The sequence below is a fragment of the Leptosomus discolor genome, chromosome 4, assembly GCF_034619465.1.
Source record: "Leptosomus discolor isolate bLepDis1 chromosome 4, bLepDis1.hap2, whole genome shotgun sequence".
NCBI lineage: Eukaryota > Metazoa > Chordata > Aves > Leptosomiformes > Leptosomidae > Leptosomus > Leptosomus discolor.
Window position 1 is genome coordinate 14,487,182 of NC_141394.1, and position 26,411 is coordinate 14,513,592.

At 42.4% G+C, this 26,411-nt stretch overlaps 1 protein-coding gene across 1 annotated transcript; it reads left to right on the top strand.

Moving 5' to 3' along the window:
• Positions 1–625: 625 nt before the first annotated feature.
• PKD2 (polycystin 2, transient receptor potential cation channel) lies at positions 626–25,400 on the top strand. The gene is made up of 15 exons (XM_086464172.1): positions 626–1,031; positions 7,683–7,796; positions 10,726–10,859; positions 11,215–11,465; positions 12,202–12,426; positions 13,988–14,216; positions 16,010–16,180; positions 17,345–17,526; positions 18,725–18,845; positions 20,654–20,752; positions 21,759–21,880; positions 22,707–22,824; positions 23,075–23,238; positions 24,039–24,186; positions 25,167–25,400. The coding sequence occupies exons 1-15, from the start codon at positions 626–628 to the stop codon at positions 25,398–25,400; spliced, it is 2,718 nt and encodes a 905-aa protein (XP_086320298.1).
• Positions 25,401–26,411: the final 1,011 nt, after the last annotated feature.

Genomic DNA, 26,411 nt, shown 5'->3' on the forward strand with positions numbered 1-26,411 from the left:
AGCAGCGCCAGCCCTCCGCGCTGGGTGTCGCGCCGGCCTCGGAGCCAGACGAACGGTGCCTGACGCACAGAGCGTGCATTACCTCTCTGGCATGCTGCTCTCTGTACTGCCAGCCTGTATTTTGCTGTAACTGGATTTAAATAAAAACACAAAACCCCGTACCTGTGGGCTGCATTACTGTTCGTTGGGTTGGGGCCGGGGGGAGCTTTCTTGGCTGCATGAGGAGCTTTAATATCTCTTCTTCTTAAAATTATGTGAAATAGCCGTTCCCCCACAATTTATTAAGTGGGTAGAACCCCTCCGTGGGGCCTCCTTCTCCTTTTACCGAGGGTGGACGGCGAGCTGACGCGAAATACCCGGAGCCGAAGCTCTGCTACCAGAGAGGCGCCCCAGGGCTTCCCGCCCCTCACGGCCCGGCTCGGGGCTTCAAGCCGCCCCGACAGCCGGACCCCTCTCTGAGGGTACGGGGCGGGAAGGAGGCCCCAGCCGCCGCTCCCGCTAGGAGGGAGGCAGGACAACTACATCTCCCTCCGTACCTCCGGCTTTCCAGGCCGGCACCCGGAGGGCGGGGAAGGGGCGGAGGCGGCGGCGCCCCGCCCCGGGTGGCGGCGGCGGCGGCGGGCTGATGGCGGGCCGCGGGGGCTGCCGGCGCGGGCGGGAGCAGCTGGAGCTGGAGCGGCTGGGCGAAGCGGCGCGGGCTGGTTCCTGCCCGCCATCGCCGCCGCTCTCCGCCTGCTCGCGGCAGGCCTGGAGTCGGGATAACCCGGGCTTTGAGCCCGAGGAGGAGGCGGCGGCGGCGGCGGCTGCAGGGTCGGTGCTGGAGATGGACGTAGAGTGGGGCAGCCCCGCGGCCGACGCTTCCTCGTCGTTGGGCAGCGGCGCGGCGGGTCAGGGCGGCGGCGGGCGGCGGCAGCGGCGGCTCCCCGCGGGGCGCGGCGGGGCGGAGGTGCCGAGCCGCCACCAGCTGCCGCCCGACGGCGCCGCGCCCCACAGAGCGGCCTGGGCCAAGCGCCTGGCCCGGCGACTGCGAGGTGAGAGTCTTCGCCTCCCTCCCTCCCGTCCCCTGCCCGGGCCCCTCCGGCCCGAGCGGGCTCCGAGGCTCTCGGGGCTCCTATAGCTCGGCTGCTTCTTTCTGCAGGCTGTCGCCGAGGGGAACGTTTATGAGTTGTTTGTAGTCCCTTTTGCCTTTTCTTCCACCCCCTGCTTTGCTACCTGTCCTCTTTTTCCTCTGCTCGTGTTCTTTTCCCATCTCCCGTGCTTGCCCCTGTCTGTGTGCCCACCCCTTCACGCACGTTCATACTCTGATCTCTGTCCTGGTTATGCCCACCAGCACACACCCCTCTCCTTCCTTTCCTCTGGAGCATAGAGCTCTTTGCCCCCCGGGGCTTAGTCCTGAATGCTTTCAGTGTACGAGGCTGTCCCGGGTAGTTTTTGGATGCATGTGGCTTTTCTGACCCAACACGACGTCTTTGGAAACTTGGAGCAGAATACTTGCCTCTTTTTTTTTCGGCGTCCTGTGTCCTGTAAAAGAGGTGGTTAGGTTGGCATTCGTGCTTGGAGTGGGGTTGTTGGGCAGGTGTTCTATTCGGTGTTGCTTTTCTGCAATACTGCGCAGTGCCTTGGAGCTGCCCTCGGTTGTTGAGAGCTGCCTGTTGATGCACAGCTGGTGACCAGGGACATGGTTTGAAGCATAAGTGGGAGCACATCAAATGAGCGTTTGGAGTGTTATTCTAAGCTTACTGCATTACCTCTGTGCTGAGCCGGCCCTGTGCAGGGTTGATTTGATACAGCAGAGAAAATGGCGAATGGTTCTTTGGATTCAAGGTTGTGGGTGCACATGTGAGAAACCCCGCCTTCCTTTTCAGAGAAGCTTAAAATGACAGCATCAAATCGTGGGGGTTGTAAACGCAGAATTTGTTTAAGTGTCAGACAAAAACTTTATAGTTATAAAGCTGCAGGAAAATAAACCATATTTAGAAAATAAAGTTACTTCTACAATGTGAGTTTTCTGAAGTGGTAATACTGTTACTGGCTGGCATAGCATTAGCAGAAGTGTCAAAATGAACTTGATTTTAAGCAGGGACTTGTAAATTAGGCTATTGCATGTCCTGTGTGTCTTCACCTTGATTTTTCACGTGCATTCAAAAATCATTTGCTATAATGGTTTCTTTGACTTCAGCCGTCTTGCACCAAAATAAATCCCTCTTGATCATTGCAGTGTTTTACTTGGGTGTCTGTCAGACTTGCAGAGATATGGAATAGAGCATGCTTTCTTTTCAGAAGATTTTATTGGGAGCATGTTTGATGTACTGAATCACTTCATAACAAGAGACCAGAATGGCCAGGGGAAAATACCAATTACAATCATGTGTTATGCATGAATTGGCGCTACTCTGTTCAGAGTCTTCAGTGGTGTGTTTAGCCCGTTGCTGATATATGTAAATGCTTAGGAAAGGGGCTGCTTTGCATGGAGAAAGTGAAGTCCTTTTATAAAAATTCTTACTGAAGTAGACTGTTCAGATGCTCCTTTCATACTAGTTGTTGCCAAGAAGGAACCTCCTTTATATGCTTTTAACTGTGGTGGAAAATAGTGGTGTTTGAACATGAGGTGAGTGTGAGAGTGACTTTGTGATGACCTGGCATAAGTTGCTACTGTTTTGTCTCCATTGTGGTTTCTGCAGTAATATTCAAAACAGATTATTCACAGATAACCCGTAGAGGGATGCCTTGCCTGTCCTGCTGCCTAAAAGCAATGTGTCTTGGGCTACAGTTATCACTTTGGGAGCTGATGCATGCCCATAGCTTGAACTTTTAGTTTCTGCTTTCAGGCTGAAAGATGAGGACTACCTTTGATGTGGTAACATTAAGCATCCTTTCAACTGGTGTGATTCTCTTTACACTACTGGGTGTGAGCCTATTAATTAAGCCTGTGCTATGTGGAGAATGATGCACAGTTACACGTTCTTGCAGTGCAAGAAAACAAAAAGAAATACTTTCAGTAATGGCTGTGGACCAAGCCGCCTCTTGCTGTACAGTGTACACTGGTAGTATTCTATTTTTAGCTGTAAAATGAAAAGACTTGGTTTCATGTTCTAGGAATGTTCGGAGTGGATTTATCCCTGTGGTTACTATCCACAGTTTCTGTTGATTTCTGACCTGCGTACATTTTGTGTTTATAGGCAAATCTAGTTAAAGTTACTGTAGTAGACAGATCCTTTTCTGGCTCTTTCATGAGAATTTTACCATTAATTCATAGGCACAATAACTGGCTAGATGTGACATTTCATGCTGTGGAGGTACTGCAGGGTGCTGTACTTGCCTGCTGCATAGGTAGCTAACCTTTTCTGAAGAATGTGATCATTGCAGGCTACACAACGAAAGGGCTGATTTCAAGCCTGAAATTAATATAGGGCACTTGAAGGATAACTGGGATTTTAATAGTGGAAAGAGCACTCAGGAGTTCTTTTGACATTTCACAGATAATTGGAGGATCTTTGAAGACTGGAAAATGGCATACTCCATACTCAGTTTCTTTCAGGATGACTAGAGGCAAGTTAGCATAGATTTATTTAATGAAATTCCATTTCACTGGTGTATTGGGTTTGTGTGGCGGGATTTTGGTAGTGGGGGAGGGGCTACAGGGGTGGCTTTTGTGAGAAGCTGCTAGAAGCTTTCCTGGCCCCAAGTCAGACCCACCTCTGGCCAAGGCTGAGCCAATCGGTGACGGTGGTAGCACCTCTGTGATAACATATTTAAGAAGGGGGAAAACTTGCAGTGGAGAGGAGTGGGGTATAAGAGAAACAACTCTGCAGACAGACAGGTCAGTGAGGAAGGACAGAGGGAGGTACACCAGAGCAGAGATTCCCATACAGCCCGTGGTGAGATGGCAGGCTGACCCCTGCAGCCCATGGAGGTTAACGGTGGAGCAGATGCCCACCTGCAGTGTGCAGGACCCCACGCAGGAGCAGGTGACTGCACCTGAAGAAGGCCGTGACTCCAAGGGAAGCCTGCACTGGAGGACTGCAGCCCATGCAAGGGACCTGTGCTGGAGCAGTTTGTGAATTGCTGCAGCCCCTTGGGAAGGACTCATGTTGGAGAAGTTCATGGAGGACTGTCTCCCGTGGGAGGTACCCTATGCTGGAATAAGGGAAGAGTGTGAGGAGTCCTGCCCCTGAGGAGGAAGGAGCAGCAGAAACAATGTGATGAACGGACCACAACCCCTGTTCCCTGTCCTCCTGCGCTGCTGTGGGGGAGGAGGTAGAGAAATTGGGAGTGAAGATGCGCCTGGAAAGCAGGGAGGGGTGGGAGGAAGGTGTTTTAAGGACTTGGTTGGGTTTCTCATTGTCCTACTCTAATTTGATTGGTACAAATTAAATTGATTTTTCTTCACAAGTCAAATTTGCTTTGCCCATGACCATAATTGTTGAGTGAGTTCTCTCTGTCCTTGTCTAGACCCATGAGCCTTTTGTATATTTTCTCCTCCCCATCTCACCCGGGGGAGGACTGAGCAAGTGGCCGTGTGGTGCTTAGTTGCTGGCTGGGCTAAAACCACAACAGCTAGCCAGAATTCAACAAGAGGGATTAATCCTTTGGCTATCAAAAGTGATAGTGTTACCATGGCTAAACAAGTTGCCACTCATCAGCTGAAGGATATTGAATGACAGCTTACGCTTTTCTTGCTATCAGTTGTGAAATAAAAATGCAGAGAGGATTTAAGGTAATGGGATTTTGGTAATTGCAACTGTCAGGGAGACTGTAACAGGAGTTACTAAGTGAATAGAAAGTCATCTACTTCAGATGGTTGTTTTGGGTTCTGCTGTATGGATTCTTTTCAGGTTCTAACATGAGTCTCTGAAGTAGCTTTAGTCCCTCTAGTTTTTTTCCTCTAGCTTCTTTTCAGCAACCATTCCAGATGTTGAAGGGAGAGGAGGGGAAGACCATTCATATCTGTTAAGGAGAAGGTCCTCAAAAGTTTTGATGGGTAAGAGCAAAGTCCATTTCCAGAGCCAGCCCCATTCTTTCCCCAGCATCTGAATTTCTGTAGGCAGATTAGTTAGTGGTATGTATCTTGGCTTGAGCACTTTCAGAACTTAAGACCTTTACATAAATCTGCATTACTTTATGTGCATTCTGTACCTTATAAACTTGGCTTTATGATTATTGTGTATGCAAATACATAATGTTATATATATTTCATCGTGTATATATATGTATATAACACTTTAGATATGTGTAAACAAAAAAAAAAAACTTCTTGTGTTACCTAAAAAGCTAGCGTTTTAATTGTAAAATGAAATTTCATCTATTTTTTTTTATTTGTATTTGATCATTATTTTTTGATAACTCTTCTGAGGTTGTGTACTCTTTGGGTAAGCCGTTTGGGCTACAGAATGAGTATGAGAGGATTGTTGGTTGCAGATTTCTTTCATAAATGGAAGAGTACATAGATTCTGTCAAAAAGTTGATGAATGGTATATTTATGTAAGGAATGAACTGAAGATGATTAATTGAGCTTGGAAACAAAATGGTTTTGGCGCTTGCAGTAGACGTCAACTTAAATCCAGCACGGCTTACTGCCACTGTTTTTGATGCATCTAAACCAATACTGTAAAGGCAAAAAGAGGGATAATGTACTTATCTCTAAAAATGTGACAACTAGTGAAAGCTTCAGGCTAGCTGATGGGAAAATCCAGAGTTCATTTAACACAAAGATCGTTGTACGATCTCTGGTGGTGTTTTGGGGGGTTTTTTGTGTTTTGTTTTGTTTTTCTTCACATGTAACTTTCTGTTCCTTGCTGACTGTCTCCTAACAGCATTCTAATATGACAGAATTTGAGCTTGCGAGCTTTTTGCTCACCACATTTCTTATTGGTGAGTAATGTGCTGACAGCCAGTTCTCTGCTCTCACTAGCTTAGCTCCCTGTCTGTTCCAGCCTTTTCTTCGTCTCTTCCGTAATGTTTTCCTGCCTTTATTATGAGGGTTGCTAGTGCAACATTGCTGTGTTAGAGGCTGGGTTTGCCGAGTTCTTTATTAGTGAATCTGTAAATGTTCTTGGTTTTGTGTTTCTGTCTTCAACAATGACCTAATGGTGAGGATCTGGCATTCCGTGTAGTAAAGTTGCAGTCTTTATCTGTAAATTTTCAGACTTTGCCTTAAAGAACTGCTTTGAAAAAGCTCTCTTGTTTTGGGGGCTGACACTAGTTAAGTTTATAAGTTGCTAATTAAGGAGTGTGAACAGAGGTTAATGCTAAGACTATTAGTGCTTGCTGTGCCTATGCAAGAGAAGTTTCCTGGTTGACTTTGTGGTTAGGTCGCAACTTAAAGATGTGGTAGCTGAAAGGCTTCTAAAAACATTTAACACAGTTGTTTTTTTTTTCTGAATACACCTTGTGTTTGCAGGTAGAGGGAAGAGCTTCCTTATTGCTGTCTCTTTGTGAGCAAATGAAGTTCTGCAGACAGTAGATTAGCCCTTTGTCCATCTTAATCTTACAGCAGTGGTTGCAGAGCAACTGAACTCTTGCTTCGTTGTCAGCTTTATACGGTGTTTTGGATATTTCTTGTTGCTGTTCCATTTGACTTCAAATTACTGTGGTATGTTTGATGGATCCAAGATTTTTTCCTAGGGAATTTGTGGTTACTTCATCTACATCTACTGAGAATGTAAAGGAAGTTTTAAAAGGTTAGCCGTTTTAAAATGCCTGAAAAGGAAAGGGGTGGAAATTTGGTGCACTTCTGTAAGAGTAAATTTTTATTTTTATATGCTTCCTCTCCCACCATAAACTAAGGTCAAATCACCTTGCTTTATTTGGGCTTAAATGAAGAGAAGTTCCTTGAAGGTAGGAGTTTTGGTCTGAGCATCAGCAGCTGTTCCCAATTTTTTTTCTGTTCTGTATTAGGCACAGGAAATAAGTGTGATGGTTACTAACTGCTTTCTCAGATGTTTTTTTCTTTTAGAGACTCCATTTAAAAGATCCTTTTGCTTTTCTGTCACTCTTTTGGAAGGAATCACCAAAGTTCAGTAACTTCTCTTACACTGTGGTCTTGATAATGTCAAGTACAATATGAAGATAGTAACAGGCAGAAATAGTTCAGCTAGTGCAGTTGCCCAGTTTGACAGCTAGACGGCAGCTACTAATGTTTCAATAACTTTGTTGTGCATGGAAAGAAATCACATAGAAACACTCACCAAAATCCATGCTGTGTCTCTGTTGGACATGCCTTGTCTATTTGGGAGAGGAAGGTTATGATTTGTTTTCTTTAAAAATATGTTTGATTGATGTATGCTCCTTTCAGGTAGAAAGTTAAGATTACTGATAAAGGTTCGATGCTGAACATGCATTTTCATTCATATTTTTCAAATTCTGAAAAAACCCAAAACAGTATACGAGTATCTGTTTTCATACCATGTGGTATGCACATCTGGTAAATCTTCAGCAGATTCTGTTAAGTGTTCTGCTGAGCTGTTACAAAATTATTACGGTATCTCGTGGGTAGTTAATACTTCCTCGGGCCCCATTCAGCCTAAGGCCTTGCTTGAACTTAGGTCAGTTTAAAATCCATAGAAGAACCTGCAGCCGACATGACATTGGTTAAGCTTTCAAAACCACTTAACTTGTATATGTCATTTGTGTACCTAGTATCAGACATCTGTGTACATCATTATATATATTTTCCTTTTAAGGTCTGTGGGGGACAAGACTCATGGAAGAAAGCAACACCAGCAGAGAGCGATACCTGAAAAGTGTTTTACGGGAGTTGGTTACATACATGATTTTCCTTGTGGTCTTGTGTGTCTGTAAGTACAGTTCAGCACTAATGCATCCAGTTCTCTGCTCTCTGCTTGCTATCTGTGATTCCAGAATGGAGATTGTTTCACTGATGTGGGAGAATTCATGGGCAGGTGTGTAGGCCAGTGTTTGGAATTAAATCTTTTTCTTGTTTGTGCACATGGATTGTTGCTTGAGATTGAAAATTCTGCAGCTTTCTGTGCCTTAACAAATTTTGAACCTTTAAGCAGGATGATGATATTCTTTCTTTTTAGGGAGCATTTTTTTAACGTAGTACCACATTGCAGTGTAACACTTTTGCTATGCGTTTTGAAATCACTGAACAGAACTCTTAAATGTGAAGAGTAGGAGTTAGTCAGCTAGGACAAAAAGTTAGGTTAAATCACTGAGTTTCAAATTTATCACCAAGCTTATGGACAGATCATTCTAAGAATAAAAGTTCTTGATAACAGCTGGAAAGGCAGAGATAATGATAGAAATACATTCTATCATTATTCTTCTACATAGAAATATCTGATAATCTGTGTTGGCATGATGATGGACATTTTAAATGCCTCTGCAGCCTATATATACTCGAGCGTGTATGGATCACAGCTGGAGACTTCCATGATTTAAGTGTGTCATTTGCTTTGTTGTCTGTGATATGGTATATGAAGTTTTGTAACACTATAGAACACAGAACAGAGTAATGTTCAACCTACTCTTTTTTTTTATAATCTTTATGTATTTATTTTATTTGGCTTTTAAATAGGCGACTGCTTTGAGGTAGGTGCTCTAGAATCAACACTGAAGATAATATTAGCAGATTCTACTACATACAGATGTAGTACAGAAGTGAAGAGCTTGATGGATCTCCATCTTCATATACAGTAATATTCCTGGATCCAAACAGAGTTTAAGAAAGCAGCCTGAACTGAGTTTGCTGTTCTTTTCTTGGAGTGAAGGACCTTAGTGATGCTGGAACACGGGTAGCACGGGATGTTTATCACAGGCCTTACACAGCACTGTGAATGACTGTGGCTGATTTCTGAGAGCAGTCTTCTTTTCTGGCCTTGAGAACTTCAAGCCCTTATACAATTCTATTTCAAGATTTTAAGTTAATAGTCAAAACAAGGCATGTTCATATATTTGCATAAAAATTAGCAAGATAATGCAAAGTAGAACTTACTATGGAGATGTGAAGTAGATGTATTTGGTTATCAGGGAGAATAACAACAAAATCTGTATGTGTTATGTTAGTGTGTCTTTGGAAAGTCGATATGCTTCAAGCCTTGATTTTCAGTGTGGGTAGTTCTGGTCTAAATGCCTGAAATGTCAGTGACGCTTCAGTTGTTGTTTATGATCAGTTGTAGTAGAACGAGGTGATGTTTCTATTTTTTTGTGAGAGAGAATCCTGGAGTGGAGAAGAAAATGCAAACTACATTGGTAGGCTGGCTCTGAGAGAAGGTCTGCCTTGCTTGTCTGGAGTAGAATTACTAAAAAACCCCCAAAATTCCAAACTTTATACCATGAACACGACTGTTTTGGTGTTGTACTGCGAGCATGGTTATCTGCTAAATATCATGGGTTTTTTCCTTACAGAGTCCTTTAAGAATGCTTAGTGCAGATTTGCAGCCAAAGTAGTGTAAGACTGCTTGTGGCTGGTATGCTGTACCACCAGGAGAGGTGCAGCAGTGAGGGACCTGAATTAAAATAAAGTGAAATTGGTTTAATCGGGCTGTTAACAATTTGTCTTGCTACAGAAAAAGATTTTTGGTAACAGAATAAAGGAAAAGTATAGCATGTTAAATATCTACAGATACTCCTAATGCCTTAGTAATTTTTTTAAGTACTATCCTTTTTTATTTTTACATGTAAGCAATAAGTATGGGACAGACTGGTCTGTGGGTTGGCATGCCCTGGGAGAGCGCTTTCTGGTGCAGGCTAAACACTACGGGCATTTCTTGTACTCTTGTATTTGTGAGAGTACGTACCTAGAGAGAATCCAGGTATTGCCCAGTCATGTGATATGATCCATGTGCCACATGAGAAGTCTCTTAAAAGTAGTTCTTGTTCTCCAGTTGCTGAAGAAAACACATTTTCTTCCCTGTGATAAAATATTTTTATAAAATTGGCAAAACTGATGGAGGTTGTTCAGTGTAGACTTAATCTTTCAGGCCTCTCTGAGTTGTATCCGTAACATGGTTTTGAGTATTTATAAGCAGTAACAGTATCGGTGCCAGAGACTGTTCTCCCAAGCCATCTTGGCTTTATATGTCATTTTATAATTAATTTATGCTCTGTGGTCCTCGGCCAAATGCTTGGCCCAGTGTGAGGAAAGAAGGTCACTTTTCTCTATGGGGAGATACTCGTAGAAGCGCTGCATGTCTTGGGTGGAGTTCCGTTGTCTAACCATAGGGGGCTAGTGTCATTCACAGTGCTCTGTGATGTCGTGGTTGACCGTCATTACCTGCTCAAGCAGGGCGTAGTTCTCCCGAGGTCTTGTGCCATCCATGCCAGCTCTCTGTGGATGCCTTGGGTAGCACAAGTCATCTAAAAAGGCACTAGCTTCTCTTCAGGCTGCTCAGTTGTGCCTTTGTTTTTCCTGAAGTTAGCTTTTGTAGAAGCATTAATAATAGAATGAGGTGTGGGAAGGAGAGCTGAGCATTTTAAACTGATTGATCAGTCTGTTCTTCAATGGTTTTTGTATTTTAATCACAGTTGACAGACAAATGCTGCTTGGTGTGGATTTTGTTTTTTTCTGAAGCTTAAACTCAGTGCAAAATTTATGCAAATACAACCTGATGTATTAAAAAAAACCAAGCAAAGTACTCTTTTCTTTTTTTTTTCTTTTTTCTTTTTTCCTTTTTCTTTTTTCCTTTTTTTTTTTTCTTTCTTTTTTTCCTCTTCTTTTTTCCTGACCCCTTTACCTCTCACTCCTTAACAAATCTTTTATAGTGACTTATGGGACAGTGAGTTCCAGTATGTACTATTACACAAGGGTTATGTCGCAGCTCTTCCTGGAAACTCCTGTATCAAAAATGGAGAAAACTGATTTCAAAACTTTGTCCACAATGGACGACTTCTGGAAGGTAATCTAAAACCAATTTTTTATCTCTCTGTTGCTGTGATTTGCTTGTCCTGGCATGGCCCGTGAATTTAACTTGCAGGATATTTTGTCTAATGCGGTAGGGATTGTGCATGAAGATCTATGTGCACAATGTCAAAACTATGGAACAAAATAGGCCTTTTAATATGTGAGGTTTAGAACCCAGGTCATGCTGTTGGGGCAGGGTAGGGCAAAGTTGTGGAATGTCTTTGGAGGACAGGTAACAGTAAGGCCTTATGTCAGAAAAATTATCAACTGCCATTCTAACATCTACGGAATGAAGATCGGTAAAAACAGTGCTGGCAGCATGCAAACTAAAATTCTGTCTTCCCCTCCAGTTCACAGAAGGTCCTTTGCTGGATGGTCTTTACTGGGAGTTGTGGTACAACAACAAGACAATGACAGAAAACAAAAGCTTCATTTATTATGAGAACCTGCTCCTAGGGGTGCCTCGCATTCGGCAGCTGAAAGTGAGAAATGGTTCATGCTCAATACCTGAGGATTTAAAGGATGAAATCAAAGACTGCTATGATGTCTATTCTGTAGCTAATGAAGATACTGCTCCTTTTGGACTTCGAAACGGAACAGCGTACGTAGTATTTCTGTAGACACATACTTTTTTGTTTTGGTTTGATTTTCTCGTCTGGGTTATGCTGAATTACACAATAAGTCACTTGGCAGAGACAATTCTCCATTTGCTGTGTGTTCTGTCTGTAAAGCCAGGTAAATCCAGAGCAGCTGCCAATTCTGCTCGTGGAGAAACCTCACTGAACTTGGAGAGGACTCTGGTAGTGATCCACTTGAGTTTAGGTGCAGTCATTGTGGCATTGTTAGCTGTTATGCATGAGAGACACGCTGTGGTCTGAGTGCAGCACTGCAACTCATGAACACCTGTTCTGTAGTTCCAGATTGTGTTACTGCAATGGGTTTCACTTGAGTTGTCTTCCCTGTCTAAAAATGGGAATCTCTTGGAGGGTGATGTGCGAGTTGAACTGTAAAAGGTTTGGGAGGTGTAACCTAACTATGTAAATGCCAATTTTCTTTCTTTCTCTGAGGGTAGAAATTCTGTGTGAATGGATTGATGTGTTCTCTTTTCACAACTAATATACTTGTGACTTTTCTTTCTATCTTAATTTTGTTGCGTTAGTCAAAGGAACTTTTTATGTACCCTGGAGAAAGAGCTTACAAACTTTCTACAAGTACCTCTTAAATGAAAGCAGTTTTAACTGATACATTCTTTTGGTTGTGGTTTTGTTGGTGTCTGTTTTGTTAATTGTAAGTTGAAAGTGGGAAGACTAATGTGCTCTGTTTAACTTCTGAACTAGTTGGACATACACCAATGAGAAGGATTTAAATGGGAGCAGTCACTGGGGCTTGATTGCCACATATAGTGGGGCTGGTTATTACCAAGACCTCTCAAGGACCAGAGAAGTGACAGCTGTGCAGATTGCTAGCCTTAAGAAGAACCTGTGGCTGGACAGAGGGACCAGGGCAGCTTTCATTGATTTCTCCGTATACAATGCAAACATCAACCTATTCTGTGTTGTCAGGTATGAACAGAAGCACGACAGTGTTCAGATTGCGGTTTAGGTTGTAGACTTGGGGTTTTCTTGTGATTGCTTTGGTTTGAGGTCATGGGTAAACATATGTTTTGTGTAAAGGAGACAGACAATGAAGTGGCGTGCCACCCTGTCAGAGAAGTGGGACTCCACATGGTGGCTGTACTTGCCATCTGGAGGCAGTTCTGTCTTTCCTGATGCCACAGCGGCTTGGGTGCAGTTTGCAGGCGACTCCTCTAGTGAGTTGGTTTAAAGTAAATACATGGATATACAACATCAGTCTTCAGTTTAGACTCATAGAATGGTTTGGGTTGGAAGGAACCTTAAAGATCATCTAGTTCAAACCCTGCTGCCATGGTCAGGGACACCTTCCACTAGACCAGGTTGCTCAAAGCCCCATCCAACCTGGCCTTGGACATTTCCAGGGAGGGGGCATCTACAGCTTCTCTGGGCAACCTGTTCCAATGTCTTACTTCCCTCACAGTAAAGAATTTCTTCTTAATATCTAATTAAATTTACCCTCTTTCAGTTTGAAACTGTTATCTCTCGTCCTATTACTACACTCCCTGATAAAGAGTCCCTCCCCACCTTTCCTGCAGGCCCCCTTTAGCTACTAGAAGGCCACTATAAGGTCTCCCCGAGCCTTTTCTTCTCCAGGCTGAACAACCCCAGCTCTCTCAGCCTGTCCTCATAGGGGAGGTGCTCCAGCCCCCTGATCATCTTTGTGGCCCTTCCTTGGATCTGCTTGAGCAGGTCCATGTCCTTCTTACGCTGGGGCCCCAGAGCTGAATGCAGTACTGCAGATGGGGCCTTACAAGAGCAGGGGGTTTTCTGGGCTGTGAGCACACGTTGCTGGCTCATGTTCAGTTTTTCATCCACCAGCACCCCCAAGTCCTGTTCTACAGGGCTGCTCTTGATCCACTTGTCACCCAGCCTGTGTCTGCTTGGGATTGCCCCGACCCAGGTGCAGGACCTTGCACTTGGCCTTGTTGAGCTTCCTGAGGTTTGCACAGGCCCACCTCTCCAGCCTGTCAAGGTCCCTCTGGATGGCCTCCCTTCCCTCCAGCCTGTCCACTGCACCACACAGCTTGGTGTCATCCACAAACTTGCTGAGGGTGCACTCAGTCCCACTGCCCATGTCACTGGCAGGTGTTAAACTGTGCCGGTCCCAGTACAGACCCCTGAGGCACACCACTTGTCACTGGTTTCCATTTGGACATCAGTGATGAGTGGCATTCCTCGGGGGTCGGTACTGGGACAGGTGCTGTTTAACGCCTTTGTTAGACAGCATGAAAAAGATGCAGATGAAAGCGGGTCTTTCTGTCTCTGTTTTCTCACTGTTCCTGAAATGCTTCAGGTTTTAGTCAAAATTGAGAGTGGTCAGGTTTGCACCTTCTGTTCTGTGTAGTGTCTTGTCTGAATCATATGTGGGCTTTTGCCTGTTTCCATTGTTTAAATTATTATGTAAATAAAACCATGTATCTTTTAGTAGTGCTTTTCTTCAACACTGTGTAAACGAATTTTTTTTTCCTTTACCTTTTTTTAAATGCAGGTTGTTAGTGGAGTTTCCAGCAACTGGAGGCCTTGTTACATCTTGGCAGTTTCAGCCAGTGAGGCTGATTCACTACATCTCTACTTTTGATTTTTTCCTGGCAGCCTGTGAAATGGCATTTTGTCTTTTTGTTCTTTATTACATGGTGGAAGAGATCTTAGAAATTCACATTCATAGACTGCGCTACTTCAGAAGTCTCTGGAATTGCCTTGATATCCTTATCATTGTGGTAAGTAATTTTTATAATAAGGCTAAAATTGCTTTTTGAAGTGCAATCTGTGGGAGACAGTAATGACTCAGTATTCCTCTTGTGGGTTTAAGGGATAGGGCCATCATTAAGAAGGGTACTTGCAGACTGTTGGGCCGTTCAGTCTGAATAAGACAATTTTAGTCTGTGTTGTAATGTTGATGTGTTTTGCAGACTTGCTTGTTCTGTCTTCAGTGGTTTCAACTTTCATGCCCAAATGAAAAGTTGAGAGTATTTGTCCAGTATGCTTTTTTACGGTTTTTGTTTAGAAAGGCACAGCCATGCGTATCTGATACAGACTGTTGCAGTGGCTTTCAAGTAAGAAAATTACAGTAGTGATTTGCATTTGGAGGAATGGGACTGGGATTTGAATGTGTTTGCAAAGAACCACAAAGAGACTTATTGTGGTATTAAAATACTCACCAGCTAATACCAAGTAGTGTCGCAAAATTGTGGAGTGCTAGCAGCTGTCAGGGCTGCTTTCTTGGTTAAGTGGACAGGGTTGCACATCAGTAGTCTTGGTGTAGCAGAAAATCTGAGCTTTGAATTTAAAGCTACATGATAGAATTATCTCTGAACTTGTATCAAGCTGTACTTAACCAAAAGTATACAAAGCCAGCAGTGCTGAAACAGTTACAGTCCCGTGGGTGTTTTGTATCTTCAGGCTTGGATGAATCAAAGGTTTAACTCTTTAGGTTTGTATCTGTAATCTAGAGAAATCATACTTGCATCACAGTGCTTGGTAAACGAAGGACCATTTAGGACGATATTTACATGAACTGTGTGCCATTTGTTATACTTAACAGCGAGTGTGGAAATAAGATGCTTTGTTACAGTCGGGGCAGTGTATTTAAGTGTGAGGGTGAAATTCAGATCACACAAAGGGTCAAAACTCTATGGTTTTGCCTTGTCTGAGGGATATTGTTTAGATTTAGGATTAGGTACTTTATGACTCTATATACATGGTGAAATGTTCACTTACACTAACAAAAAGCACATTTGCAGATGTCAAAGCAAGAACTTTACCTGTATGGTAAAACTACAGCTTCTCTGGTGATGCTTGTTCTGGGCAATACTGGTCAGTCTGTACTCTGAAGAAACTCTAGTACATTTTTGGTTATTTGTCTTTCTGCTCTCTACATTTTTTCACCTTTGTCTTTTTGATTTGTCATCTTTCTTCTATTTCCTTCTCTGTGACAGCTTCATTTTTCTGAGCCCGTTGGGCTTTGCTGTCATCTTGTTCTTCAGCTGTGGCAAGGAAAGGATTTAGAAATCTTCTCTACTCCCAGGCTATTTGTCTGTAGTCTAGGACTATAATGGTTTTGTCATGAAATGCATTTCCTGGTATGTCCCGAAATTCTAGTTTGGATCCAATCTCAAACAGTAGCCGCTGGGCCATTAAACTGCTCCAGAGTGAAAGGCGATGAAACCTGGCCCCCTCCAGCCCCCATAACTCCCTGGCCCTAAGCACTAATGTGGTCAGTGACCAGCAGGGTTGACCCTGAAGGACTGCGAGAAGTTTGTATCAGTGATATTTCTTTTTTTCCTCGGCTCTGTGCAATCCCTAGCTGTTACTTTCCTGTTTGAAACTTTAGCTTTGTAGCCAGAACACCTTGAAAACAATATATTTGCTTTTACTTAAAGTTCACATTATGGTAGTGCTCTAAATAACGTGAAGTTCCTTGTACCTTAACTTTATCTGACATGTGGCTAAACCAAGTTGTTTCATAACCCTAATCACCTTTTGTGAATTTGTATGTTTCTTTTGTACTCAGCTCTCTGTGGTAGCTATAGGAATTAGCATCTATAGGACGTCAACTGTTGATATGCTCCTGAAGAAGGTGCTGGAAGATCAAAACTCGTTCCCCAATTTTGAACCTTTGGCATACTGGCAAATGCAATTCAACAACATTGCTGCAGTCACTGGTTTTTTTGTCTGGATTAAGGTAACTTCATGACACACATCTTTATTCTAACATTAGAACGTAAGCAGTATTCTGAGTTTCGTGTGATATGTTATTTGAGGTTTATTAGTGTTTCTCCTAAAATGCGTCATGTGAGAAAGTCAGAGCACAAGGGTAACTTCTTGCAGATTAAAAGCAAGGTTGTAATTTGCCACAGGTTTAGTCAGCCCTTGTTTAAGTCTAGATGAAGTCAGTGCTAGTGCTTTGTCACAGCAGAGGTGTAAAGAAATGTTTTTATTATTCCTGAATTGATAAGTCAGTAATTCTTACTGGGTACTGCTTTTTCGTAGCCTGGTTCAGCTGTGCCCATTTTAACTATTCAAAACTTCTGAATCATTAGAAGGGTTGGTAAGGCTAGTCCAATTAACTTGAAAACTAGATATATTACTTTAGTTAAACTTAATTTCTCCATTTTACTGCCTCCTTTTCCATAATACACTTTTCATGTCCATACTTTTCATGTCCTCTGTATGTATAAAGTTGCAGAGGAACATTTAGTTAATAAACTATCTATCAGGGAAAATGTAAGACAAATAAGTGAATTTCCACTCTGATACTCCAAACTGATGCTTAGGTTTATCAAGCACGTTAACTAATCTCTTTTTCTTTTATAAAAGTCAGAGTTGCATCTAACTCTTGTGTCATGATTTAAGAAATTAATTGGCTCATTATAAGAAATAACGGTAAACTGTGGAGTAGCAGAAAAATGCAGGTTGGAGGGAACCTCAGGAAGTCTGTAGTCCAGCCACCTGCTCAGAGCGAAGGCATTTGTGAGATGATCTTTTCTCGCATCTTACTACTTCATAGCTAACATCTTCATTGAAGGTAAAGGTAAATAAATAGGCTTTTGGAAGCATTTCAGTTACGCTGCTCTGAAGCCAGGGTGCCAAATAGAGGAGTGAGACCACAAAGAAACAAAACCCCACACCCAAACAAGAAGTTGGCATTCTCATAGGTTTGTCTTCAGATTTCAAGCCTCGTTATTTATAGGAAGTGCTCTATATCTAAATATAAATTAACTGACTTTGTTTCCAGTCAAATTCAGTAAGATATCTCGTGTGTAAAAGGCTGGAGGGTGATTGTGTAAAGAAATTGTTGTTCTCCTTGTCTTTACAGTTTTTGCCTTTTTTTTTTTTCTTTTAACAGCTTTTCAAGTTTGTTAACTTCAACAGAACCATGAGTCAGTTATCCACTACCATGTCTCGCTGTGTCAAAGATATCATTGGCTTTGCTATTATGTTTTTTATTATTTTCTTAGCATATGCTCAGTTGGCCTATCTTGTCTTCGGCACGCAAATTGATGACTTCAGCACTTTCCAGGACTGCATGTAAGTACAAGAATAGGAAATGCAAAGAATATCTCAGTACATTGGCAAATGCATTTGGTTGCCTCATCAGAGACCAAACAAATCCTATGACATCTGTCTAAACAGATAAGCTATAGATACATCACTGTTGACGTAGCTAGGTAGCCAATGTGGTTTTTTATAACGCTTTTAGTTCAAAAACTGTCTTTGCTGTGAGATTAAAAATAAATTATAGTTAGATCAGTGAGCTAAAAATGGCAGGTTTTGGTTGGTGGAAGTGACATGGTTTTTATAAGTTGGTCACATTCCTAGACAAAGCAGTAACTCTGTCTTCAGCAGTTGAATGGTTATATCTTAGGTATGTTTGTAATGCTTACTGAAATGTTGTATGCATAATAATGCTGTGTTCCTGATAGTATGTGTAGTGGGTTGACTCACAAATGGAGTCAATTTTAGACAGCCAACTAGTAAATTTGTAAGTATCTGCTGGAATCCAGGAGAGAGACAGGACTTCATACAGGGTTGTTAATTAGTTTTTTCCTTTATTGATTTGGTACAACATACCTGATTCTGACCGAGGTAATTACCAGGTTGTTCAGTTACTGATTTCCCCCTGCCGCCTTACCTTGGGGCAATGTTGCAAAAAAATTTCTCGTAGAGAAGCAGAGGAACTTGAAATATGCTAATGGTGCTGTACACTGCCAAGCCTTTTCCAGCCTGGGCACTGTGCAGACAGCTTTAGAGGGAGAGGGTTTGCGTTGTATGTGTGTGAGAGGCAGAAGGGATAGGAGAGGGACTGTGTGTGAGAGGCAGAAGGGATAGGAGAGGGACTGTGTGTGAGAGGCAGAAGGGATAGGAGAGGGACTGTGTGTGAGAGGCAGAAGGGATAGGAGAGGGACAGGAGCAGCTTTTAAAGCTTCACAATGGTGATCGCTGGTAATCACTCTGCTTCCTGTTCCCCCTGTTATCAGTTGGGACCAAAAGCCAGAAGTAACCACCCTGGTTTGGTTCTCTGTGTGTCGCACCTGACTGCAAGTTTGGTTATGCCTGCAGATTGGCTTGAGGAAGTGACTGTTGCAGTGACTGAAAGTATTACAGTAGTGCAGGCCTCTCTGCTGCCCGTCAGTCAGACTGTTAGGGTAAAATAGTTTGGGAATTCTTGCACAGCTCCAAAAGTTGGGGTGTTTTTTCAACTCCTGGATGTGTTTTTTTTTTTAAGATTTACTCAGTTCCGCATCATTTTGGGAGACTTCAACTTCACAGAGGTTGAAGAAGCTAATCGAATTTTGGGACCAATTTATTTCACTACATTTGTGTTCTTTATGTTCTTCATTCTTTTGGTATGTATGCTTTTGTTTATGTGGGGTGGGTAGGTGGCCATTTTTATATCTCTTGTTCTTTGTTTCCCACTTCTGCTTGGGGCTTTTTTGGATAATGGTGAGTGTGCAGCCCATGTAGGGGCCTCACTGTTACACGGCTGGCCACTACACTCTTTCACTTTTTCTTCATTTAAAATAGATTTGCATTGTATGTTTGTTGTCATTCCCGTATGGTGCTCCACACTGTGGGGTTTTTAATTTAATTTTTTTTATCATTATAAATAAATTTTTGTTTCTAAAATCTTGAATAGTGCCTGGTTGGCATACACAGCAAGCCCGTATCTTTTTGGTGAAAAGTAGCTGTAATGTTCCATACAGGCTCTTAGTTTATAAAGTGCAGTAATGCGTGGCTGGCTGTGTTTGCAACAGCCTAGTTCATGCATACAACACACAGCTCGTCTGCTGGAAGAGCCTAATTCATCAGCAGTGCAGCAGCTTTCAGATATGCAGGTTTGCTTGCAAAGGCCTCTCTTTCTATCCTCTTTTCCTTCTCCAGGGCAGAGTTGGGCCCTGTCTTTCTGATCTTCCCAGTGCAGATTACCTGTACACTTTTTGACAAACAGTATTAAAAGAAGCTCAACTTACCTGAGAGGCAGTATGCAGACATGATTGTCTGACAAATAAATTCAAACAGTGAGTATATTGTGAGTGAGTACTCATCCTTTGTATACTCTCTGTTAATACTAGTTTTGAATCCATATTAGTCTTACTAATAATATATATAACAAAGTGGAGAAAGGAGACTTCTTTTAGAAACCTAGGAGACCAAGTAACTTTTTTTTTATGTTGATGTAAGTGAAGAGGCTCAGTATCTTTACCTGGATGTAGTTTTCAGTTAGTTTGGTACTAACATTAATATTTAGTAACTTTGTTTCTCATGATCTCACCAGACAGAAGCTGTTATGTGAACAAGAAATCCTCAGGTTATTTCCCAAACTGTGTGTCCTTTGGTGATTTGATAAGGTGGCAAGCATTTAAAGCAAGATTTTACTAACCTTAAAATGGTACAGCAGTCCTGTATCATAATAACTTTTACAGTTATTTAATGAGCCTTGTGCTTAATGAGGCTTATTATTCTTTGAGATGAGGAGAAATGGCACTGGGATATTGTTTGTGGGAGCAGACTTCATCTTGGCTGTTCATTAATAAGGAAGTGGAGAATCTTAAGTGTTCAGTGAGATTGACCAGTAGTCAGCTGGAAAATAACATACAGATCACTGGCCAAAGAAGCACATGAAGCAGGTTTCCTACTTGCTTTTAAGTACCTCACAAAATCCAGAGGAGCAGAGGCTAGTGTCCAGCAAAGGAAAGAAATATTTTCTTCTAAGCGGTAGCAGGAAAGCACTAGAGTGTGAAGGCGCAGCAGGTTATCCAAAATACTTGCTATAATTTGTGCACTTATTCGTACCTGCACGTCCTGTCACCTGGCTGGAGTGAAATGTTGCTGTAAGCTCCTTGAGACCAGTCTGAGACCTGGAAACTAAGTTGGGGAAGATGGGCAGAAAGCACCAACTCTTAACGTCGGGCAGCTGAAAGCAAAGTAGACAGTAGTCAAGTTACCTCTTCTCTGGTGTTGGGCAAGAACGCATAAAGAGACAGCACTAGAAGACTGTTCTCCTAAGCGTTTTTTTAAGTCCATGAGGAAATAGAGGTTAACGCGGCCTTTCTGCACAAAGTGGCACATGGTCTGCACATGAAAGTCGTAGGAGTAGTAGGGCTCAGACTTACTGAAATTTTTGAGTGGGCTTTCTCATTTCTCTTATGAACAGAACATGTTTTTGGCCATTATCAATGATACATACTCTGAAGTCAAATCAGATATGGCACAACAGAAGGCAGAAATGGAACTGTCTGACCTTATCAGAAAGGTAAAAGTAACATTTTGTTTGTTTGACATCTCATTCCTTGCATCTGAACTTACTGCATAAAACACTGTACAAACTCTACAAAGTAAAGCTGGCAGCAGCTGATGAAAACACACATCTCAGTTAAAATAAATGAATCTGAGCTGAGTGTAAATTAAATGAATGGAAACTTCCCATCACAACGTATTTTGGCCATCTGAGACTTTGCATTGAATGATCAGCCTACTGAATATAATGTAGGATTGTCTGTCTAGGTACATATAGAAATATTGAACTGATGAAGCTAAACTGCTGTTTGATTTGGTCACAGAATTCAGAATTGCCTTGTTTCAGGCAATAAGGTGAGGCAAGTCTTGGATAATGTGTTGGGAGCTCCCAGGGGCGGCTGCCGTTAAGGTTGTTGAATACAAAGTTAAGAGCTTGACCTGAATCCCTGTTTAGGAAAAACATGCGCACATACACACACTCTGGCATGGATGCGGTGCTGTACCATGGGCAGAAATCTCTAAACACATACTCAGCATGACCAGTAACTTGGAATTTAAAACTTGGAAACTGGTTATTAGAGCAGAGAAAAAATGAAAAGTGCTACTTTATTGGGATGAAAACTTTTTTGAAAAGTAATTCCTACAACTGAAGAATCAGAGATAAGCAAAATGACCGCAGAAAGTTGTACCTGTTTTGTCAGCATTATTTAGAAGTGTCACTTAACTGTCAGTAACTGCCAAAGGTCTCTTACTGGCACAAAATACTGCATTCCTGCTGACCTGCAGTGCAAATTGAATGATGAAAGCCTTTCCTCTAACTGCAAAGGTATTTATATGTTGCCCATTTAAATGCTGACATAAAAGATGGGTAAACGGGAGGAAAAGACAGATTCTTGCAGGCCTTTTGGAACACACTGAATGATAGTGTACACTAGCTGATTTTTGTAATCAAAAAAGTTATTAAAAATCAGGTGTTAACATTTCATGACAAGTAGAACACAAAGTTTTGCCTTTTCTTTTAGGGCTACAACAAAGCCATGACCAAACTTAAGTTGAAGAAAACTACTGTTGATGACATTTCAGAAAGTCTGAGACAAGGTGGGGGAAAACTAAATTTTGATGAACTCCGGCAAGATCTAAAAGGGTAAGGAAGCTGTTAGCTTGAATAGTATCCCCGGAGACATGTGGTGTTAAGTCTTTGATGCAAGTTTCTCTCAGAGTGTGCTGATGTGAATACAGACAACACAGCAGCGAGTACTTTTCTTTTGGTTAGTGTGTAACAAAGCATGTGCTTTTCCTGTGTCTGGTGGGAGGTTTATGTAAGCAACAGATGTGTACAGGTTAAACAGTATTTGCATATGGGTCTGCAGGCATTGCACAAAGGAAAATTCAAACTATGGCATGGAACTGCAGAAGGAAGAATTGGGAAAAGAATGGTCAGTTTGAGGTGAAAGAAAAGCCTTAACTAAGGAGGTCTGCTGAGCTCCATCCAGCCCCTGGAGTCTGCACTATGGCTGGTGTTGCTGCAGTGGGGCAGCATCCCACACTGGAGGAAGGACTTGGCGCTCTGGAGCCCAACCTCCTTCAGTTGCTCTGTTGTGGAGGAGAAAGGGCCTGAGGAAGCAGAGATCTAAGGCCTTTGAGGAAATGGTAATGTATCTGTCAGAGCCACTGCAGGAGTTTACGAACAGGCAGGAGTCCAAGGAAAGGGAACAAATTAAGGAAGTATAAAAAGGATGGTTGTGAAGGAGCACGGTGCAGTCTAGGGGAGATTTGTGCGATTAACTAACAAAAGGTGAGGGCTGAGATTTTTGTTATTAGAGTGGTGAATTTATAGGCAGCACTGGGATCAGTCATGTCTTTGGCTTGGGGACGAAGTTGGTTCGGAGTGAAGTGTTTATCTAATACTTGAAGTTTGTTCAGCATCTGAAAAACGGAAGGTAAGGGAACTGTTTTTACTGCCTGTTCAGGAAGGGACACACGGATGCAGAGATTGAAGCAATATTTACCAAATATGACCAGGATGGGGACCAGGAATTGACAGAGCATGAACATCAGCAGATGAGAGATGACCTGGAGAAAGAGAGGGTGAGCTCAGCATTAGGAGTGGTATGCCACCAGTGCCACCTGCTAGCCTTCTCCCCGTGCTGGTTTGCTGCCCCAGAAGAATCCTTGTTTCCCTTCACATTTGCTGTCATCCCTGGCTCTCTGAGCAGAACTGTAAAAAGACAAGGGGGAGCTGATGGAGGGCAGGAGGTCTTTGACTTTGATGCCCCCATCCCCCATATACAGGTGAAAGTCTTTACATCTTCTCTGACTCTGGCTTACTTTCACAAAGGAGGATCTGGATCTGGATAGGAGCTCTCTGCCACGTCCTCTGAGCAGCCGCAGCTTCCCCCGGAGTTTGGACGACTCTGAGGAGGATGAGGATGAAGACAGCGGACACAGCTCCAGGAGGAGGGGCAGCAGCTCTAGTGGAGTTTCCTATGAAGAGTTCCAAGTGTAAGTTTATCCTTCTGAGGAAGATGAATCTGTGTGGTGGTTTTTGGTTGTTTGGGGGTTTTCTTGGGTTTTTGTTTTAGTTTTGATTTATTTTTTTTTCCTTGTGGGTTTTCTTCTTTCAGTTATATAGTAGTCTCTCCTGTAATTGTGAATATTAATCAAATTATTCATGAAAGTAAATGTTACGTTTTTAAGGTGCTTAAGTCACTCCTTTTAGTGGCTTTCAAGTAATATCTAAACTGAAAGTACTTTAGAGGCTCATGGGAATCAATTAGAAAACCAAAACTAAATCAAAACAAACAAATAAAATTCAACAAACACCCCCCTGTCCTTAAAACTTGGTCATTGAAAAGACAGAAGACTCTTCTGAGTTTTTTTAGTAGTAAAATCTTGAAGTTGGTAGGTTCAGTGAGAACTTCAGAGGTTGTTTTTAATAAGACTAAGTTACTTGTAAGTGCGTATTTTGACTATAATGATAGCTCTCCATATTAATTAATTAAGCAACACTAGCTTGATGAAAAACTTTAGTAACTAGAACCAACAAATTTTGATGACGATGCCCTAAAAGCAGGGAAAACAGTGGAATATGTACTTTTTTCCCATCTGCTTTACCCCTGTGTTATCTTGTTGTTCTTGTGTACCTTGTGCTTTCCTGGACAATAGGACTCATTTGTGGAAAGTCAGATGCATGCTTGAATTAAAATGCCGTCTCATCCTTATCTGCTCTGTGTGTTGACGTGCTACAGTGATACTGACTCTGAAATGTCAGGGTCACTGAAGCTCACACTTGTTGCCCTCAGGCTCATGAGGCGGGTTGATCGCATGGAGCATTCTATTGGCAGTATTGTCTCCAAGATCGATGCGGTTATTGTGAAGCTTGAAGCAATGGAGAGAGCCAAACTGAAAAGGAGAGATGTATTGGGAAGGCTGTTAGACGGAGTGACAGAGGTAAGAAACCCACTCTCCCCTGTCTGATCACAACCTGCATGGCTGGCTTACTGTTAGCACGTCTTCCTACTGCTTGGCTTGGGAGGGTTAAGGAGTGGTGGTAAAGACACAGTGGGTGCTTTGGCAGTGGCCAAGTGATTTCAGTCTCGTGTTAGGAAAACGTGAACTTTAAAACATGAAATGTTAGGGACATGATGCAAGTTTCAGATATGACAACCAATCTTACACGGGACCTGTGTCATGCTGATGCAATGTAGCACCGCTTAAACCCCTGACATGGACAGCGGTGGTGTTGGGTAGTTGCTGAAGCAGCTCATTCGTCCCTCGGTGTCTGTTGGGATTTATACAAAGCTTTTTACGGAGTAGTCTGTTACCCTGCTCTTCTCCCATGTTGCTTCTGGGATTGTGTGTGGCAGATGGAAGCAGGTCACTTCTGTTGCCAGCGTTATTTAGCTCCTATTGCCTCCCCTTCCATCATCTCTTTCTTGAGGGCCCTTTGGAAGTGGCCAGTGGGACAAACGTATTGTTTCTGTGGATGCTAAAACCTGTCAGCTTGCTGATGGGGCAAGAACAGCCAGAGGGACTGAGATGGACTTTGTTAGTGGGTTATGTAGGTCAGACTTGCAGCTGCCCCATCACATATACGGTGTTCCTGGCTGTTACTGTTGTTCCAGCCAGTAATTCTGCTTGATTCTTGAGATGGGGCTTCCTGCTGGGTGTGCTCTCCTCGGTGTATTTTACATTTCTGGAGGTGGATGTTAATATTTGAAACTGTAATACAAATTGTGCTTTCATAACTGAAGGTGACAACCTGGGAGTTGCATCACTGGAAAGAAAACAGTTTACTGCAGTAGCTGTGTTTCTTCACTAGCCTATGGAAATACTTGAGTGGTGTAAGAATTTCCCATGTTTGTGTAGGGTTTTGCTTAAACTGCAGTTTGGAAGCTGCGCTTCCAGCTTGTGTCTTTTAATCTGTTCAGGATGAAAGACTGGGTCGTGACAATGAAATCCACAGGGAACAAATGGAGCGACTTGTGCGAGAGGAGTTGGAGCGGTGGGAATCAGATGATACGGCATCCCAAATGAGCCATCGGTTGGGAACACCACTTGGACTGAATGGCCAGCCTCGTTCGAGGAACTCTCGGCCATCTTCCTCCCAGTCAGATGGTATTGATGGGGGAGGAGGAAATGGGGGTAATAACATCCATGTGTAGGGATAGCTTTGTAGGTGATTCTCATGTTTCAGGTCAGTATTAAGCCAGCAAATACACTAATCCACTGTTTCCCAGCATGAGGTGATCATCCTGATCAGACCACTAAGGACAATTTGTTGGGCAAAAGTAAATATTCTCTTCATAAGGCATTTTCATACCTATGTAAGCCATGTGTCGTGTTGAGGTTACCAACAGTGAGACTTGTCAGCCTTGGAAACAAAAATGCAGGAGACGGAATGGAAACCAGGTGTGACAAAATCTGCTTGGACAGAATTTTGGTTCCATACATGTATTATTATGGGGAGCACTTTCATGAGGGCAGAAAGCTTCAGACAAAATAATGTGCTGCAGCTAAAACACTGAAATGAAAGGTTTTGAGTTTTCTGCTTTAGATTGGAAATTAAGGTTGGGGGGGGGTTTTAAATGTTTTTAAAAGCAATTTTTAAAATAAGATGGCGTCTCTTCATTGTCTCGTTCATTATAACAGCTGACTTTTCAAAGAGATAAAACAGCGCGCTTTTTTTTTAAGTCTGAGTTTCTACCTATTTTTCTGACTTATTCTTGGTGTACTAACATTTTAATTAACTTAAAATGATCATTTTTTTTCCTGTTTTTGAGAAATATTATGTTTCTTTAAACAGAAGGAAGTGCACTTAGGTTGTACAACTGTAAATCACATTGCTCTGTAATAGAAACCGTATGCATTGCATGGTTTTGGATTTCATTAGCATTTCAAAATATTGGATAACTGCCTCTTCACAGCTAAGGTAGTAATTTTCAGTTTTGTTGCAAAGTGCCAATTTTTTAATGCTATATTTTCATGATCTAACTTGGGATAAACATTCCACAGGTTCTTAGGTAAATATGGTTACTTTGCAGAAAATACATTATTTAAAAGCACACAAAATTGAAAAACACTAACTATTCCTTGGGTGTGACAGGGAAGGGGGCAAAGAAGTTGCTGACAGCTGAGAAAATCTGATCTTGTGCTCTATCAAGTTCTAATCACGT

What these genes read in the sequence shown, in the direction of transcription:
- PKD2 (XM_086464172.1), top strand. Translation starts at nt 626, where the DNA reads ATGGCGGGCCGCGGGGGCTGCCGGCGCGGGCGGGAGCAGCTGGAGCTG. An exon ending in CAATGGACGACTTCTGGAAG is followed by an intron (nt 10,860 to 11,214) that starts GTAATCTAAAAC and finishes CTTCCCCTCCAG; the next exon opens with TTCACAGAAGGTCCTTTGCT. An exon ending in TCCTATGAAGAGTTCCAAGT is followed by an intron (nt 23,239 to 24,038) that starts GTAAGTTTATCC and finishes TGTTGCCCTCAG; the next exon opens with GCTCATGAGGCGGGTTGATC.